The 21029-nt window shown below is 35.4% G+C and overlaps 1 protein-coding gene across 39 annotated transcripts in view; it reads right to left on the reverse strand.

Annotated features, from left to right (window-relative positions):
- The window catches only part of DLG5 (discs large MAGUK scaffold protein 5), a 170732-nt gene that overhangs the window by 67373 nt on the left and 82330 nt on the right, over window positions 1-21029 (reverse strand). For all 39 annotated transcript variants that reach the window (XM_083843566.1, XM_083843565.1, XM_083843564.1 and 36 more), the window contains 16 exons: window positions 19517-19655; window positions 17433-17577; window positions 16816-16937; window positions 15623-15712; window positions 14173-14341; window positions 10284-10446; window positions 9233-9366; window positions 8526-8690; window positions 7997-8180; window positions 6915-7063; window positions 6434-6604; window positions 5131-5327; window positions 4265-4408; window positions 3963-4090; window positions 3069-3178; window positions 1501-1610 (listed from right to left, as the gene is read on the reverse strand). In XM_083843566.1, the coding sequence (XP_083699692.1) occupies window positions 1501-1610; window positions 3069-3178; window positions 3963-4090; window positions 4265-4408; window positions 5131-5327; window positions 6434-6604; window positions 6915-7063; window positions 7997-8180; window positions 8526-8690; window positions 9233-9366; window positions 10284-10446; window positions 14173-14341; window positions 15623-15712; window positions 16816-16937; window positions 17433-17577; window positions 19517-19655 (2320 nt within the window). The remainder of the gene's footprint in view (window positions 1-1500; window positions 1611-3068; window positions 3179-3962; window positions 4091-4264; window positions 4409-5130; window positions 5328-6433; window positions 6605-6914; window positions 7064-7996; window positions 8181-8525; window positions 8691-9232; window positions 9367-10283; window positions 10447-14172; window positions 14342-15622; window positions 15713-16815; window positions 16938-17432; window positions 17578-19516; window positions 19656-21029) is intronic.

Consider the following 21029-nt stretch of genomic DNA (forward strand, 5'->3'; position numbering starts at 1 on the left):
GATTTTGGCTACAGAACATGCAACCAATAAGGTCTATGAAAGGTGACAAAGCAGTTAGGCAGTGATTCAGATAAGTTTTGCTTAAAATTTTGTGCAGGCAACAAAGGCAACTTCAATGAGTTAAAAAAATGCACTTGATGAAGTAGTTGCGGAGCTCAGGTTGTAAAGTGTACCATACAACTAACTTCATGAGGAAGCTGCTGTATCCAACATGCTAGTCTAATGCACCAAATCACAATTGCAGTTTGCTTACACGTCAGTGCAGTTTCAACAGGAAACCTGACTAACAGCATCTGGAAAAGCTGATGACAGCTGGAGTCCACTGCACTTGACACTAACAGAGAGGCCCTTCCCGCAGGCATGTAAGAAGGTACACATAGCACCTTGTTCAAGGGAGTCCACTTCCACTACCAGGGTGAAAATGGAATGTAACAAATGACTTAACAAGGAGCAGATGATAACGTATAGTTCTACAATCTGGCCATGCACAAGTTAAGTTCTGTGAACAATCACTCAGTATAATTTAAATGAACATTTGTCTTGCTATTACATACCAGGGAACCAGCTTGGCTGAGGATGTGCAACTTTTCTCAGGATACACGGATAGCTCTGCGCTAAATGCATCCACTCCCCTGCACTTGGCAGGTCTGTCTCAAAAGCACTTCCATAAGAAACCCATTGTTTTGGGGGTGAGGAGTTGGTTTCTGGGCGTTTCAAAACACTTCTGTAATGAACCCATTGTTTTGGGGGTAAGGGGTTTGGTTCTGGCTGCTTTGGGCTTTTTTTTTTTTTTTTTTTTTCCTTTTTTATAGGCTTTGTTCTCATTCACATCAAGATGGATAAAATTTCATCCTTACTCTTTTGAATGTAATGTAGAACCACATGGAAATTTACTCTGAAATAAGACAAGGCAGCCTTCAAATATAGCAACACTTCTGTGGTGAACAGCCTATTAACTTTAATCCAAGGTTCATATAACACACTTTAAGATGTTAAAAAGGTCTCTAAACCTGAACTATTCCCAATTACAATGCACTTGAGACATCGTGGACAAAATCTGTCCTTTTTTACAAGATTTGAAGTATATCTCAAATAATTAGTTCACCAGTTACAGGTTGTTTTGGTTTTTTTTGTTCGTCTTTACCCAATTCTAAAACAATATTCCTTACATGGTATAAAACTGATAACACCGTGTCATCTATCATACTCAAATTAACTTCACTGTATTTCTAATACTCCTGGGCTTGTAATAAAACATTCTCAGAATCTCCTTAGGTTTTAAGATGTGTAACATACTAAAAACAAAGCACAAAAAAGCAAGGGATAGTACTTATATCTGCAGATTTCCTTTCCCTGTAAAATGAAACACCAGAGCATGAGGTTGCCCAATCAGGAAGTAAAATGAATAAAAGAATTCTATGAAGGAACATATTTGGAATTACAGCGTAAATTGAAGAAATTGCCACTCTATTCCTAGCGATATGTTGATTAAATACTAACCTGTAAAGTACTTGCTATATTCCTGTTCTATTTTTTGAGCTGTCTCAAACTGTTCTTTGGAATGTTTTTGTGTAACTTTGTCCCTCAGGAAGATTGGGTCTTTTTGTTCTCTGCAAAAACAAAAAGGGAAAAAAAGAAAAATCTTGCATAACAGTAATTTTATTTTAAATGGACTCAATATGATTACCTCTAGATTGCTGCATGTGAGAAGCTAATTAATTTGCAGGCATAATGCTGTGCACAGAGTGCCATCTACTGTGGTTCAGCAGTAGTTCATCAGGTTTAGCAAAGTCATCGGGATCATTTGTGTGCTAACAATTTTTGTTCGGTATCAGAGCAAGACAGTCTTCCATATAAGCATAGTTTCTTAGTGCAGTGAGAAAAAGAAGCAGTATTTTATTTTATAAACACAAAAGTCACTATGAAAATTTTAGTGATCATTGCTGTGTAGGATTCTTACGTTACACAGCTTGCGGATGGGGAGTACACAAATGTACTGTGTACAAAAATATATACAGAATGTCAACAGAATCTGTGGCAAACCAAAAAGGTTCTTCAAGGGAAACCTTTGGTGCCCAGAGGAGACAGAGGCAAAAGCCACTGCATCTTATTTGATAACTGTTAGAAATCCTTGCTTTCTGTCTCTTTCAATAACCTACCAAATAAAATAGCTTTAATGGTCATTACTATATTTTCAGATGGGCTCAAGACATGACAGCTCCATTTATCATTCCATGTACGAACATACAATCCATACTGAAACAGACCTTTATGTCTTTCTTTAATTTGAAAGTGGTGATACTCATCTTCTTTATTAAACAGAATCAAATTTATCTAAAGATCAAGAATCTAAGTCTTTTGCTATCTTCATTTTTGAAGTTGAAATAAAACAAAACTGTTTCTTAATACTTATATAGGGAGATTATGTCACTTCTTGCACCTCTATCAGAAGGTGCAAAGGCTTAATAAAATATCAAGGGATATTTTATTTAATAAAAGATCAAGTGGTTTGTAATTCCTGCGTCCTGCTTCTGGACAGGAATTCAAGTAGGAAATTCACAATTACTTAAAGAGCACTACCTGACAAGACCACAGTATACACACTCGATGACAAAAGGTGACTTTTCTGGGTGGAGAACAGAGGAGTGAAAGCCAAAGGCAGGAATCAATTGGCTGCAGTGTAGGAGAGGAAACTGGCTAAGCATCATCATACTTGGCCCCACTGAGATGAAGCTCTAGGTCATAGTTACCACTTAATCCTCAATGTCATTATGGATCACGCTGTATTTATCTTATGGCTTAATACAGAGGTAAGTGAGAAGGATTTGAATGACTCCTTGAGTACATTCAGTTTGGAATACGTTATTTAATTTCTGTGAATGATTGACTTAATTGCCATGCAACCTAAAAGAAATTAAGGCCATCTACTTCACAGGTGATTTTTATGATAGTTAATTTCTGCATTTGAAAGAGATTCAACATGACTGGGATGAAAAAAATAACACCAGCACCAAAACTCATTTTAATCGAAAATAAACATCCCTGAACTATACCCCTTACAGACTTACTTGATCTGTTTAGCATTTTTGTAGCGAATAAAAATTACAATAGGGTAGATATGAACACTGTGGAGCCGTTCGATGGCATGAGGAGCGATGTCAAGCAGACAATGACAATCCTAAGATCAAATGTAAATGCAAAACACTCATTCAGTTAAAGAGCACAAACACACATGCACCCCCCCTTTTTCTCCCCTACTTACATCATAGCAACTCAACATAATCTCACTACGTGTTTAGCATTTTTAGGGCTACTGATAAATTTGTACCCAAATAACTTATAAGTTAAAAAAAAGACAGAAAATGAAAAATTGCAAGAAATTCCATTCACAGTACCAAAAGCATGCATTGATAGAAATAAGAATATTTTAAAAACTAATGAAATGAAAACTCAGACTGAAACATATGCAATGTTTTTTTTTCCAATTTAAATGCACATATTCATTTTGTCTTTGAGAAATCAAAAGCAAACAGAAGTGTTTAAGTAATACGATTTTGTATGGTTTGACAAAAAACTACAAGCAATGAACAGATTTTAATTTATGTCTGTTAATTAACCTGTCTTCAGGATCATTATGTTTACATTATGGATGACATTAAATGGAACAGTTAAAAAAATCCCAGTTTTACAGGGAGGTGAAACCTATGGATTCTAAGAAGAATAATTTTGAACTTTACTTAGTAACGCTGAAAAATAGGAAAAAAATATCCCACTTTCTGCAAAGGTGAGCTTACTGAAAGTGATTTTTAAACTGCTACAGGTAACCACTTTGCGGCCTTAGGAACAAGCCTCTCGATGGCTTAAATGACGACAACGTTAAAATAAATTTTAGCCCTCTCCCCGCCAATAGTATGACAGCATATTACAAATTTTACCAAGAACTGTACCATTAAGTGACTCACCTTTTCTGTTATCTCCTTTATTGAAGCTACAGTTGTCACATCAAAATGTCCACTCCTCCGTTTATAATCTATAAACAGACAATCCTTCACGCCCCGTTCAATGGCTTGTTGGGAAGCTTTCATAACCTCTGTTACACAGAAGCACAAAACAGCCATTGTTCATTCCTATTCCTTCAGAACAAAACTAACAGAACAGCCTGTAAATTAAGATTCTTGCTTTTTCCATGTTTGTGCTACCATTTAGTTCACATACGGATATTATTAGCTAAGGGAGAAAAAATTATTTATATGCACATACTTACCAAGAGGACATCTGCAAAATTTTCCAGGGGATTCTTTGACCAACATGTCTTTCACAGCATCAAGTAATGGTCCTAGAATAAGCACAGGCCTAGGAGAGGTACAGTCCACTTTCTGTACACGCTGATATGCCAGACTTGTAGAATCTACACACACAGAAGACTTATTTATAGAAGTAGACATTATTCTCCTGGCATTCCTCAGATGAGATAACCTCAGATGAGATAACAGTAATTGTGAAAACAGCTCCCTTGCAGCAGATAAGGTCCTTGAGAAGTACAAAAATGCTCACTAGCCATTATAGCATTTCACAGCTTAAAATAACTATTTTTATAATTGAACCTCCTGCTTCCGTCCTTCACCCCTCCTACAGCCCCACCCCAATTTTTAAAAGCAATCATTCCTGTTATTTCTTAACAATGTGAACAAGACACAATAATCAGTCGGTTTGCTGGTTTCTTCCAAGAAGTGTTGTAATCAGCATGAATTCTGTACAGCACTAAACAAATCAAAGTGAATATTTTTGAGTGTACTCAGGATTTCTGTCTAGATTAAGTGACCTGGATAAAAATTAAAAAGTTGAAGGAAAGATCAAAACCCCACATCAAAAAGCCATTCCCCTCTGCAAATGAAACATTAATGTCAGTAGACTTAGGAATGAACAAGAAAAAACAAAATGACTTGTCTACATTTGAGATAATCTGTCTTGCCATTTAATACATTATTTTTTGTTGTTATTACTAAAAGTAACGTAAGCTCATCACTTAAAAGCACACGAAAAAGATACCTATTTTATTTGTAAAGGGTCTTGCTGCAGCAATTTAAAAACAAAAGAGAAAGGCTAGCCCCTTCCAAGTAAGGTACTTGCCATCCAAGAACGGAATTGAGTCTGTACTAATTGTATCAAGAGCCAGTAAATCCTTTCCATCTTTGGAACCACTTCGCTTGTGTTTATGCTTTCTTCTGAAGAATGACCTTCGTGCTGCTGCTGACAATGTCTTAGATGAGCTGTTTTCATCTTTAGCCTCTGACATACTGTGTCTCCTATAGAATTCCTGATCCATCCTACAATGGAACAGAGTAAGTGGTTGGTATTTCAACACATATATAAATATATTAGTTTTTTTTTTTTTTTGACAAACAGTACTACTGCTGTATCTGGAACACCTTCATGACAGAAAATTCATCAAAAGCAAACATATATAATAATCAAATAAACAACATTTCAAAACTCACCCTCCATCATTTTTTCAGGTTCTTACATTATAAATAGCAACAAAGCACGTAGGGTGACCACTCTAACAGCCAGGGCAAAATTTTCCAAAGCTCCAAGAGCAGCATGCCCCTACTTGCCAGTAAAGCCAGCCTTCGCATACAACTGAAGATCCCATTCTTTATATGAAGCTGCATGTTATAATCATCCATAAAAATCATCTCTTATCAGTCCAAAATAACATGTAGTTTTATTTTAGATAAGCACAAACATTTTGGCCACATAACATGTGAAATGTAGTTAATTTTACTAACCATCTTCTAGTAATAAGCCTATCAATGATGTGTATGCGTCTGTATGTATATAGTGCACATTCTACATAATACCATTTATTCCATGATCAGGATGAATTTTGAGTTACAACGTGGAGAGAAGATTATCGGAAAAATATAAAGGAAAGCAGAGGAAAAGTAACCTTGAAATGAACAAATATTTTATCACTGAGTAATAACTCATGTGATTTTGGTAACTATTTAAAACTTTTAGTTCTTCCATGCTCCTGAACTTTTCTACCCATGTTATGCAGTTGAGGTGAATACACAGTCTTATATTAAAATTTATATCCACAGATAACTAAAACCACTGGTACTTTGCAAGAATGAGTGCAGTGGTGAGTTAAAGGATACTTTTGCTGTGGTTAATATCACTTACCGTTATTGAATTACCTGTCACACCATAAGGCTATGTATCCATTCCATTTCTAATTTACTTCTCAGTAGCATTAAAGATGACTTGGTAGAGCAATATATTTAAAATTATTAAAATATGTCACCCATAAAATGACATATGAGAATTAACATCTCCCAGAAATGATAGAAGCAAACACATTTTACATCACATCTCATTAGTCAGACATTTTTAAAGACCAAGGTAAGTAACTTGTATGGCTGTCACTCACATATATTTACTGGGAATCTGTCCTCTTTCCAGTTTTTGAGCATTCTCATCTAGCTGCCAAGCCATCCAGCAACCAAAGTTTCCTTGTGGTAGAGTATCATCAACATACAAAATGTCATCCTTCTTAAAACTTAAATCCTGTTCCACCTCTGCAAGACGGTCATAAAGTGCTCTGCAAAGGAAGACATAAATAGTCTCTTCAACTAATCTCCATCAAGTCAAGGGTAGAACAGATGCATTTTGAAGAAAAACTATAATAGATTAGGGCCACATTTTACATTTCAGGAGTACAGAAGTTTACAGTGAAACATGCAGCTTTTAACCAGTGTTACAGGTTGCGTACTTGCTGTCAGAGACTAGCTGGGATAAATCAATAACTTGGAATTTATAAAATGTAGTACAACAGATGTACTCTCTCATATGATGGTCAGCATGCTACCCTAAACTGCCTTATATTTTCATTACCAGCCACACTCAAATACCTAATATAGAATCCATCTCCAGGAAGCTCTTTTATCTTATTAAATTCTTCTATTCTGTATTGAGTCTTTATTTTGATGTTTTCTCCAGGCTTCAACATTTCGAGATAAGCTTCCTCAGCTGTTTTATTGCGCATATCAATGGACCCATACTGCAAAACACAAAACCCTTAAGTGTGATACAGATCTCAATGTGCAATAGAATCAGGTGAGCTTGAAAAACATGTAAAATTAGTCTTTTTCCTACTGACAGACTCAATATACAAGTGAATCTTACCACTTAACTATACTACAGTTTGTACTTCAAGATGTCTAACAGAAAATTGAGGGTTTGGGGTGGTAAGCAAAGTACTAGCTGAATACAGCATACATGCCCTGTGAGAGAGAGTCTACGCTTCTTTAAATAATTTTCAGAGCATAAACTGAGAACTGTAAAATTCACACTGGAAAGAAATTAATATTTTTAGGGGAAACAGGTAGTCTGAGGGAGAGTCCAACACAATTACAAAGCCAAGTCTGCATCTGGTTACTAGAAGCACAATGGGAGAATCTCAATGCTCAGAAAGTATCAATGCTCAGCTGTATCTGAAAAGCTCATAAACAAATACACATTTATCACCTTAACTGACCGGCCAAGAAGAGAAATATTCCCATGTCAAATTGAGAAAGCAGAGTCAAAGACATGACATGTTTTCCCCTGAAGCCTCATTACAATTTCATTGGGTAAATACAATATTCTTCTCTGTTTCACAGTATCATCCCTATTCCTGTCTTTGTCATACATACAGCAATTGGATTCAAGGTTTTCCATTTAGATGGAGAGAACAGCTCTTCATAATTCCAGTAGACATATATTAGTCCTTCAAGCCTGTGCAACTTAGATTCTCAGTGGTAGCTCTCCAGGTGTGCATTATCCAGCTCTTCACAGGTTGCCGTCAGAACAAAGATTACACACCATTCTCACCAAGTTTTTGTGGCAGGCTCACGGAACATCTCCCATTGCAAGACATCAAGATTCTTTGTACAACTCCCTCTTTATACCACCCTAGATATTTTGTCCGTATGCTGCAGTTCTCCTAACTTACCTCAAGTATCATGTCACCTAAGACTAGTCCATCAGGTCCTTTTGCTGGGCTATCATCATCTACATCTGACACAAATATTCCATAGAGGTTTCCACCACATATCTGGATCCCAAGATCCACCTGGGATTTTTTAACAACAACAATTCTTGGTTCAGGGTTCCGTTTATTTGTGTCCACAGGGCCCCTTCCAAAAGGAAGAAAAAACAAATGTAATTCACTTTAAAAACCTGTATTAAGAGTACACAATGAACTATATCCCTGAACAATACATGTTTGCATAATTATTATTCAATAATTATGCACCTACAGATACAATAATGAGAAAAACTACACATCACTTACTGATCTTCTCAACTAAATCAATCTTTTCTTAGACTTTACTTCACTCATTGTAGACCCCATCTTTCAAATCCAGACTGAAATCCTGTACTTTTATCCTGGGTCCACCTAATTTCTCTGCTGACTCATTTGAACCAGCCACATCTACTCTGACCTTTTTGCTTTCCATTTTAAAGACAAAAAGTTTTACCTTAAGGAACTCCGGGGACTTGTAGTTGGTGTGGTTTGCTTGGATGGGGGTGTCATTGTTCCTTCATCTTGTTCACTCACAGTATCAATTACGGAATGATTGTCAGGTGTCGCAGCTCCACTGCCTTGAGGGGTGGAATGATTACTCACAGGTTCTAAGCGAGAACTAATAGAAAAAAAGAATAGAAGGCTAGTGGTTAGAATTTCACCAGTGATGAGTATTTTCCATGTAGACACACAGTTTTTAATTTGACCCCAAAACAAGTGTAAAGCAAGAAAAAACACCCCCAAACAACATGCCAAATAACATGCTCTCCACAAGTCTGATGAAGATAAAGCTCATTCTTGAAATGTGATCATGCATGAAAATGGTATAGATAATTAAGTCATATGCCTTGTCCAATTTGTTTCAGGAAACTTCTCAGCTATAAAAAGAATACAAAATCGGTTTGAAGTACTGGAATCTCTTAATGCTAGTATGAGGTAATCATCAGTTTTGGTTTAATGAATCTAAGGATTATGTCTTAGGTTAGAAAAAGTATAACTGTATACAATGTTTTTCTTGTGATAAGCACATACACATTACTTTTCTATGCAATCACACTACTTATCAACACATTTGCATACAAATTACTCATATAGAAGTTACCTACTATCTAGATAACTGCAAGGATTAGAATAGTTCTTTAAAAGCCTCGCCATCCTTACCTTGATCGTGAATGATTCCCAAGCTGATACATGTGTGGGTTATACTGAGCCAGAATAGTAATGGTGTCACACTGCTGTCCAATGATTAGTCGAGCCTGTTGCTCTGTAGCATTTCTCAAATTTATTCCATTAAACTATGAAAAAAACACAGAAACCAGGATACAAAGTTTTAAAACGGGAACTAGCAAAACCATTCTTTCTGTCTCCTAATTAGTTTAATATTTAAATGCTGATTTTTTTTCCCCCCACTGGAGTAACCGGAAGTATGGAAGAGCTGCCATGCAATGATTCCTAGGGTTTAAACTCTTCGGAAGGAATCACTAATTTTATTATTTGGTAACCTAACCATGAGTTTAAAATCCTTTTACTACTGAAAGACATAAGTATTCTGAACCGTGTTACGACTTGCTATCATTGATTAAATGAAAGTTGGTTCAGATGACTGATGTGAAAAAATTCAGGACTGAAAGGTAAATTCAGATCCATAATCCTGTTCAGGTCCATTTTAAGTCATCCGCACACTGTTTAACATACCTATGCTTTAACATACATTTACAAAGTGACTCTGTACTTCATATAATGTTCCTCTACATACTTATTGAACGCCATATGCCAAAACGTGACTGTAGCTAATAGCCTACCTGAGTATTTCTTAAACCAGCTATCTCAGGTGTAGGTACAGCACAATAGCAGCACAAAACTCAGTAAACGCTGAGTATTTACTCTCCTTATGAGGGAGACTCATAAGTTGAGTGAAGTTTGACTTTAGGACTATTTTGTTTTAGGCAACTTAACTAGCTAACTTTAATTTGAAGAATATCTATATAAGATGCAAAGCAGTCCTATCATCAAAAGACATTATTTTATGATAAAGCCTGATAAAAGCCACTAACAGTCACAATTACTGGACTACGACAATACAGAAAGAATAACCTCTGCTATTTCTCACAGCAGACAAACTTTCACAAGATAGTCTTTTAAGAAAGGCAGTTATTGCTGGACTCATATGAACTGAATCATTAAACCAAAGGAATAGTAAGCAAACAATTACCTCTAGTAACTGATCACCATACTCAAGGCCAGCTTGATGCGCAATGCTCCCACCTGTTACTTTAGAGACAAATATTCCACCATTTTCTCCGCTCACAATGGAAATCCCTAGTGGCTCAGAACCCTTCTGCACTTTTACATGACGTGGCTCTTCCATGTAGGGCCTTTTAGAGGAGATAGTTAAAACTGATTTGGAAAAAATTGCACTTGAACCATAACAATGAGATTTACATGCAATATTTTATGCCTGTCTGAATTGCAATAATAAAAGAAGTTTAAACAGTTACTTAAAAAAGTATTGTCAACTGTTGTAAATGCATTCCTTTAACTCCATGCAATGTACGGTGGCAGAACTAAACATATACCAGGTACACAACTGGTCTAAAGCATTATGGTAAACATGAATTACAAATAGTATGGTGGAGAAGTTGGTAGGAAAAGAAACTTCCAGACCCATATTATATAAAAGTAATTTAACTACTATATATAATATGTAATTTACAAGCGATATTCCAGAAGGGTATGTTACTTATAAATGCTGAGAGTCTTTACTGACCATAAAAATAAACATCATAAATGATGAAGTAGTAAACCAAGGAATAACAATGCACAATATCAGATTTTGTATTTGTATGCAGTGAAACATAAATTAGTAATGAAAATTAAGCAGTTGCAAACCCAAGCCATTAAGACAGCAGTTTGCATGGTAGTATTAAAATTACCATGCAAATTCTCCTCAGGGCAATTATCCAAACGTAAAATAGCACAAAGTGCGCAATACTGCTTGAGAAGGACAACCTTATATCAGGCCAACCTCAAACTCCTTAGTGATGAGAACCTAGGCCTAGGAGCCACAGGGATTCTCAGAAAAGACCTATTACGGAACAGATATCTGAAAGACGCAGAAGATTTGAGAAGAGAAGAACACTTAGAAGAAGACATACAGTAATACAACACCAGTAAGTATAACAAAAGAACGGATTATATGAAATAAAACCCTGATGCGTTCCCCTGTCCGCCCCCCATAGTTGGGAAGTATCCACCCATACAAACATAGCTAGTCCCTTCCACAGTACGTATAAACAAACAGAAGCATCCTAAAAAGTGCTGGTTCATATTACAATGATCTCAATGGTATCTATACAGCAAAAGGCATCACCAGGTGCTAACAGCTAAGCTAGTTCAGAATGAAACAGATGAGGTACCAGACGTACCTGAGGGTGTCTAGAGCACATTACTGGTGACAGCAGGTCTTGGCAGCCCTTCTAGTACACAATTTTAATAGCATTATACTACTTCTGGCATGCATTAATTGGAATGTCTTCTTTCTGAACTCTTCATTATATCACTTAGAGATTCTCTGAATTGTGCATACTGTTCAAACTATTTAAATCCTGCCGCGTTAACTGCACTTCACTCACTGCTATTAATGTGACAGATGAAAGGTATCTTTGGGAAGACCAGGATTTGGGGGATGCGAGGGGGGGGTGAGAGAAGGGAAGGGGACATTACTTCATAAATTATGCTTATTGTTACAGGCTTTGAAGGTAAACATTTGGTAGCCTTCTGCAGCTGGGCATAATATTTTGTCACCTTGTTAATGTATAAAATATACAAACTGTCTGATAAGTATGCAACTCTGGGACCTGAATCTTTTAACATCAACATCACTATTAGCAGTAATGCCCTTGAAGCTTGTCTATCAATGTAATGAAGATAAAAAAGCGGAGTAAAATATGTAAATTATGATGTTATATGAAACCTCTTAATATCAACGTGATTACGTGTTAATGGGCCCAAACAAAATCTATCAAGGTCTATCACCTCACTGAGAACTAAAATTACACCTTTCTGCTCTATTGTATTTTTCTGCCTCCATCTACCACATGCATTTTCAGTTTTGTTTGTTTTGCATTGGAATGATTAAGAATCAAGCCCATACAAACTGCACAGGATCATGTCTTAGAACTCTAGCAAATTCAAAATGAAAGATAACTAGTAATGCATATAGTAGGGAAACAAAAATAAAATAAACCAGCATTAAAAAGGTATCTTACTTGATTAGCAGCGTAATTAAAATCAAGTGACATGCACTCTTTTATAATATTCAGACTGCCTGCTACAATCACTAAATGATGTTTAGAAAAAAAAAGTAATGAATCTGATTTCTTTTCATTTTCATTTAAATTGTTCTCCTAAAAAAATGAACACAACAGATTTTTTTTTAAAATCTGTGTTATATATTATATGGAAATGCCAAGCAAATTGCTTATATTTTATGGGGAGGAGAAGGGATAGAAAGACCAAATAACCATTTAACATGGCATCATCTCACATATGCTTAAAATATTTCATTTAGCCAAGTAGCTATTTTAGGAACGATTTTTGTGTTTTGTCTTTTTTGTTGGTTTGTTTTGCTTATTCTGAACAAAATCATATCCTTTTTAGACTGGGAAAGTCATTTATACTACTGTTTATATGCAAGTACAGCAAGAGTTGAGGGGCTGGCACCTGACTGTACTTCAATATTCTGATCACCATTAATAGAAGTTGTTAATTCCTAGACATTAGAACGTCCTCACAATTACAAAAGTTGTAGGGATGTCAAAAATCTAACTTTGCTGCTGAACACTAAACATAATTAGTCAGGTGAAGAAAATAAATTCTGACTTTGAATTTGCAATTGACAATTACAGGAACATTTATATGAGAAAACAAACATAGTACAGAAGTCACAACGAAGTAAAAAAGAATGAAAACCCACAAAGACCTCTTTATATTGCCTTTCAAAGTAACAGAGCACACAATCTATAGTGTCACTACAATAACAAAGATTCTTTAAACGAGACAAAAAAGTTTCATATAACATTTTATGAATAACTTTTTATTACTACCAGCAAACTTAGAATACAGAATATCCTTATTACTTTGTTCACATTCTTATGGTCAGTCTTTTTACAAAAGCCATGCAATACAAAGGGGTCCTGAAGTACACATAAATATAATATACTCCAACACACCATAGTTCCCGGTATGTCATACACTGCCTGAGTGGCATTCAGCTGCCTCAGTGTAAATAAAAGCCTGATTCAGATTTGCTTCTTGTTGTTCAATGCTTTGAGTTCATGCAAAATGTTTCATATATTCAGTCTAGCCAGATCACAATAAAATGAAATCAAATGCCCAAGCCCGATACCAAAAACAACGCATCTTGAACATACTCATCATGAGATAATAAGTCATTACAACACAAAGCTCATGATCTTAAGAAAACTATCATATGAGGTTCAAATTGCACAAACAGCTACGCATATACTTAACGCTATTGCTAGTAGTGGTCCAGGTATAACCAAAGCAATCATGGTCACAGTAGTAAAATAGAGTCTGTACATATAGATATATTCCTGCACAGTTAGTTTATTCTTTTTATTCATCTGGCTGAATTGAATCAAGGCACAGTGGTTAGAATGCATATTCTGCTATACTGAGGCAGCTGATATTTAGCTATCAAATATTACTAGGTATTTTATTTTCTAGGGTATAGATGAGGCCTACCATTAATAAGCATCTGAGGTAGCTCAGCTAAAGGAGTATATTCCATTTTAGACTATTTGCATTTGGTGTGGCCATTAATCTACCATGAAAAAATAAAATCCTTATGAAATTCATTACTTTTCTGAACTTAAGACTTAGGTTTTGAAAAAAACAACAAAGATCTTTTATATACTTCGTTAAGAAAGTAAAAACATTAAGTAACAGGACCTGAGATGCTTTTCTGTATCTTTATATTTTTCATTTAAACTAACTATTCATATTCCTTCTGGCCCAATAAATGTACAAGATTTCTTCAGACACATTCCTATTAAAAACAAATAATGTGGGGACCTTACCTATCTTTTCTACGTTCTCCAACAGATACTGGGCTAATAGAAATTCTAGGTAAAGTAGAAAGGGAGTTCTGAGATTGGCTGCTGGCAAAGGAAGATGTTTCCAAGTTAAGAGGTGACTGTGGAGGAGTTATCAAGCTGGGACTGCTGCATTCAGAGTGTGACAAGGAGCCTATAAAAAAAACAAAACAACAATCAAAGTCAGGTTTCAGTGTCCTGCATTTGTCATACTTCGGAAGATCTACAGAGACATAGGGAAAGACACCATACACATCAGACACAAATAACGACCACACCATTCACTAGCACTCTGTTAGCCATCAAATGAGCTTAGGGAGCCAGCTTCCTAACTTCGGTAACTACCATTAGACAGTGCAAACTCGCTTTCCTTAATATCTTAAGTATGTCTTCTATATGTGCGCATAAAAATATTTCCATTCTCACCATAAAGAACTGGGTACATACAAGGGCATGTCTGAAAACACTTAGCATTCCAAGTTAAGGAAAAATAATGGAAAACAGTAAAGTAAAAATTAAGATTTAATATGTTGGTTTAGTTTCAAATAAAATATTTATTTACTGCCTTTTCCTTTGTGTATGAGAAGCATTACAAAACACCTGAAAACACCAACAAAACCCCAGCATGAGTTTTACACAAAGACAGGAAAGACTGCAATTTTAAACAAGCCTGACTTGGATTTTTTTTTTTTTTAATCTTTTCCCTTGTTGCACCCTCGAGACATTTACTAAACAAGTTCCCTAATAAGAACATTCAGTCATCTGCTTCTTCTGACAAAGCTACAGAAAATAAATCTAAAGTTACTTATTACAAACAAAAGCCATTTGCAATAATTACATTTACCCGGTTAGAGAAAACAATTGCATACAATCGATTAAGGCTATAAAATATTTGAGCAATAATGGTAGCAATCAGCTGCTATTTACTGTAATCAAATTTTGAATTCTAAAGCTCTTGTGCACTCCAACTGGTATTAGTATGATATATTAAAAATTGCTCAACAGAAAATATGGTGAACTACTAAAATTTTTTCACTGGATTTAAAAACATGATTTATCATCTGTAATGCAATAGCATACAAAATAATATAAAGAATTGAAAAAAAAATAAAAAATATTACTGCAGGTCATTTCACTGTCAAAACATTTAAGATATCATTCCTGAAGAAAATTACAACCATAAAACACACAGCTATGCTTACCCTTACTTTTTCGTGCACATTTTCTTGCTGTGTTCTAGAATCAACTAACAGAAGAATCACCTTTCATTATAAAGTTTCTTTTCTTTACCTTTTTTGTTGTAAAATACAAGTTTTGTAACATTCATAAAACTGTCATATTTAGATTTTCATGCAACTTGATAGAGCAACTGCAAAGGCTTTGGATTAGCAATACTTACAATATTACAACTAAAATTATTTATGAAATAATTCACCTCTGTCAGAGCCCACGATGGACCTTGGATATCTTGGTGTTAAAGGGATCTTAATTCGTTCTGTTCTGTATTGCAAGTTACTTGAAGAACCTATTTTTACAAGAGAAAAATTACAATTTTACAAATTGAAAAGCAACAACATTGAATAAAAAATACATTTAGACTAATTTTTCACCAAACACTAAAAGGGGCTCTAAATTTCTGCAGAAGCACTGATGATTATGAATATATATCGTATACAGCATACTTTTTGTTAATGGTCTTGGTTACATAGTGAGTACAAACAACGTAATGCAGCCATGCACTGTGTGTGTACATACACAGTATATACCATATATATCAACATATATATCAACATATCAACAACCTTCCATTCTTGATTGAAAAATATTCAAAACATTTTTTAATAGAAATGCAGCTTAACCTGAAGTCTGAGCAAGAAACTAATACCTGAGATTACTAAGAACCCATGAAACTTTCCAAAAGGTATTTAAAGTATCCTGATTATATTCTGCTTAGATGAATGCATAACTTCTTGACACTGTTTCCAAACTATTGTGCCATTTTTTCTGTTGTGCCTACAAAGCTTTCAGGCTCTATTCAAATGCAATTGCAGTCACAGATGGAACACAAGAACACATACACAAAGAAGTATTACATAATTTAAAATGAAAGAAATTCTACAATGTTAAATATTACTGCTATAAAGCATATGTTTTCTTTGGTATTATTAGGACAGGCATAACCAATCTTAAACATCAATCAAGTAAACATAATTGTAACTTATCTTCCAACAATACAATTTACATTAGGCCATTTGTCATAATTTCTTTGTTCTGCAGGCTCTCTCCTTCTCTCTTCACCTCTCCACCTCACTGAATCTCAAAAATACTGTCACTAGGCCTCCCACACCTTTACGAGAATACTTTCAAATAATAAGAGGCATCTAAAGAACAAGTTTGCATCACTCACAAATAATATTTTAAAGACTATACAGGGTGAATTAAACAAGGCTACTTCCAGGAAAGACCTTTAATCATAAAACTGGAAATATGACGCAAATAAACAGGAAGCCTTTTAGGCTTTGCCAGCTATAACAATCCCATTAAGCATGTACTTAAGGAATTTTCCATTCATTACTATTCTCCAAAAGGCAGGAGTGTCACATGAAATAAATCATAAAAGCAAGTTACCAAGTCTTGCACTGGATGGCAAGGAATTTGAGCCATGAGATGCTCTTGTACGTGAATTTTCAGAGTAATCATTGGAGTGTTTATGACTTAGGTCCAAACTCAAACGACCTTGATGCTGAGCACTACATCAAAAGCAAAGAATAGGGCAACAGTCAGAACCAGGCAAAGCATCTCAGCAAATAGTAAATGGCCACACAATTTTGATTATCCTTATCCTGAGTAAAATAAATGTTCCCCTCCTTCCCACCTCCTAATTGCCCCACTACTTTATGAATTAAGACAAGTGAGAGAAAAGAGCCTAAACTGCTTTAAAAAGGAAAAAAGAAATGAGAGGCTTATTTTGTTTTGATAAAGAAAAAATATGAATTAGTTCATTAAAACAAGTAACTTCTTACTGAATATTAGCCCATGGAACAGGACAGAAACCCAAAACATCAGTTGCTGAAAGCAAGGTGAAAGCAACTAGCACATCATTTCTATGTAATAATGGTATTGAGAAGTCTGGGTCAAAATAACAGACAACAGCAGTCTTTCACTCTGCACTGTATAAACCAACTACCAGAAACAATTTCATCCTAATGTAAATAAGTATTAAGGTGATATCACGCTCAAAATACCTGGGATGCAGATGTTGATGGCATATTTGGCTGGCGACTGATGGGCAATTGTTGGTGTGAACTCTATGGCTCCATGCAGTATAGATGGGATTTCTCATGACCGCAGTTACTGCAGGGCATGGTGCTAAGCTTCTTGGTACAGTACCTGTTTAAGATGATAGAAAGACATTCTTACTAAAATTAACAGCATATAAATTACAGATTATATTTATAATATGTAATTATATAAATATTTAATTTCTGCATATATGTACATGAATCTCTAAGTTTACTAGCATAGAGAAGAATACTCAGTATCATTAAACACCTTTTAAGTAGTACATACATAAAATCTGGATTATAATTTTGTAATGAGTCAATAATAAAGTGCCTTGGATTACAAAACAAAAAATTTTCAACATCCTTTTCAAATGCACTGCTAACTACAAGATTTCATCTATTTTCAAATATTAAACTTCTTTATACAACAACGAGCCTGTTTTTCTCTCCATACAGTCAAGATTTTATTCAGTACTTGAACTATGCACAGCTAAAATCATCTTGTTTCTGTTCAGACTCCCACTTTTGACATGTCCTATGACTTTAGCTTGTAGTATTCCATTATTTTATTATTCAAAAGAGTTATTACTCAAGCTGCTCATTCAAGTACACTCATCCTTCAGTATTCTAAATCTATTTGATCAATACCCTCTTCAGTGAGTTGGTAGCATAGCATACAACAGCAAAAACTTATTCTCGTTTCAAGACAGAATCATACCATATAATGTAGGTTTGACTTGATTGGGTTATTATGCAATCAAGGATACCATGACAAGATGACTATTTTAGGAAGAAAAAACTTATGATAGTTTTCTGCTCTCTCTCAGTGAGAAGGAAAGTGAGATAGAAAAGAACAACAGAAACCAAATAGCAGAAGCTTCTTTAAGCTGAGACACTCTTGAGTATGTCTTCTGAGACAGTCTGAAGCTGTCCATTCTTCTACACACACTATTCATTACCTTCTCCATTGTCTCCAATAAGAAGTACTCTAGAACCTGTGGCAGCTTGGGACTTGGCAAAGAACTGAGAGTAAGTTCATAAAAATCAATATTGTCTTGGTTTGAACATCAAGTGTCATACGCAACTGCTGGAGCACTGAAAACTGAACAATCCATCTGGCCACAAGTTTACCAGGTCTAACCAAATGCATCTTGACCAGTTCAAAGCAACCAGCATACAATAGCCTCATTAGCTCCTGAAGCACTCTGCTTAGCCCATGCCAACTTTAAACCAGCTAACAATTCTAAATTCAATACCAACAACTGATTAACAGAGACAGTAAGTTAACTGTTTTCTGTTTTACATGTGAGCTACTTCTGAGTCCCCACTTCAACAGTATCTCAAACACACTGACTTTTAATCTTTTATTAAGACAGAATAAGATTATAACCAATTTGGGCATTCTATTTGAGATATTCCAAGCATTTTATTTCCAATAGGCAGAGTTTGATACATAATACTTCCTGAACACCACCTCTTTTTTGCTTTAAAATATTTCAGAAGTTGAGCATCCAACACTCGGGATGCCTTCACTTACTGTTCACTTTCAAAAACCTTGGACATCTCATTTGTCTCCCTAACGTACAGGCTATACCTCGTTCACCACTAAGACATTCAGAACTCCTTTGCACACAAATAGATGAAACAAATCCTTCAGCCAGGAGCTGTTCAGTTTCCTTCATGGTTAAACAGATTTTACTTCTTTATAGTCCAGAAAACCAACACATCATGCTGAGATTACAACAGACTACAAAAATACATTTTGCAATTCATGTTTGTTCCTCAGTTATCCTGACTGATAGGGACAGATTCCTTGGGGCATTCCTAGGAAGTAAATCTGAGTTCTTATCTAATCCCAGGGTAGATATTTAGAATATAGTAGTTTAACTAAGCATATTTCTGGAATAAAATAATTCAGAGGGGGAAATTTTGCAGTTATTATTCAGAATATCAGAAACACAGGTCACATTAGATATATCTGTGACTTCAGCATAAAGAACCATACTGACACTTTATATCTTGCCATCCACATCAGTGTCACGCACCTGATGACATGCTTCCAGTGTATAAGGTGGAAGACACAAAGCCATCACTGTGCCTAGCAGAACGTTTTGGTGAATATGGTGCCCATTCCTGTAGCTCTGGAGACAGATGCTCCTCACTGGCTGGAGTATACTTCTGCACCTACGTAAACACAGAATTTGATTACAGGCAGTTGGAGATTTAGAAGAAAATACCCGAACTCCAAAGGCAGTAAGCAACTTCAAACTTCCTAATGTCCTTCCACAATGTGCTAGCCATCACTTAAAGGTGTAACAAGAACTGACATTTTATCTTCCACTGATATTATTAACTCCTCTTCCTGCACACTGCTGTTATATATTATTTTGTCATCTTTTTAGGCCCGTATTTGCAACTTATCTGATATATTTTCCTTCAGAACAGTACACTTAAGTTACATTTTTTATTACTGTTTTCACAGGATATTCAACTGTAGATCTCATTCTGTTCCTTTAGACATTATTGCAAGTGTTGCCAAAGGACACCTGGCTATCGTGCCAGAAACTGTTTTCCTCTAAGCCTGCACTGTCAGATATATGTGGAGCAACCTCTCCTCAACATAGCAATTCAGGTTGAGGAATCATGCCAATTTGTTCTCTATATAATAAATAGACACTGGTGAGCTAAGAGACATGAAAATAGCTCAGATATTGACAGTGATGCTACGAAGCTACAAGTTCAGGGTTCAGCATGCAGAGTTTACGTATTTTGAAACACACGACATAGAAGCACGACATTAAAGGATGTAATAAGTGAAAAATGGTTACAATTTTTTATTTTTTTTTTTTAAATCCAAGTAGTATTTTAATTATACAAAGCTACTGACAGTATGAAGACTATAAAGTGAAAAGAATCCTTCTTAGAACCAACACTTGAATAATACCATGGGTGTGTTAGTAACCGTACTACCTGCTACTCAGGGATGAAAATGCTCTTGAACTTACTATTTTACCAAACCACACAAACTTAACAGCATATACACACGCTATCAATGTAATTGATGCCATTCAATATGGCTACAAGTTCAGCTACATTACATGTTCTATCTACATATTTTAAATATTATAGACACTACTTCAGTAGTGAATACATGTAGACTATACACTACTGTCACACAACCTAATGTAGTCCTAGTGCACAAAGACCATTCCAAAGTTATTTTCAGAGCTATTGGTGTCTACTCTGAGGCAGAATACCACCACTGCTCTCTAGATAAGAACTGTAGAGTTAAAGCTCTACCTATTGTCTTTGAGACTGAGAAGAAACTAGAGAAGGGGGAAAAAAATCATTGAACTTGATGTTAATCTAACCCCAAAAATGGAAATATGCTAATGCATCGAGTAACCTTAAAAAAAACAGTAACTATTACTGTTAAATTCTGTTATACATTTCTTTTCACCATGGACCAATATCTGTATGATTATTCTGGTATGATCAGGTATCGGGGAGGAGGGAAGGCCAAGGATATGACAATGACATTTTAAGTCATTTTGATGT

This window comes from Anser anser, assembly GCF_964211835.1.
Source record: "Anser anser genome assembly, chromosome: 7".
NCBI lineage: Eukaryota > Metazoa > Chordata > Aves > Anseriformes > Anatidae > Anser > Anser anser.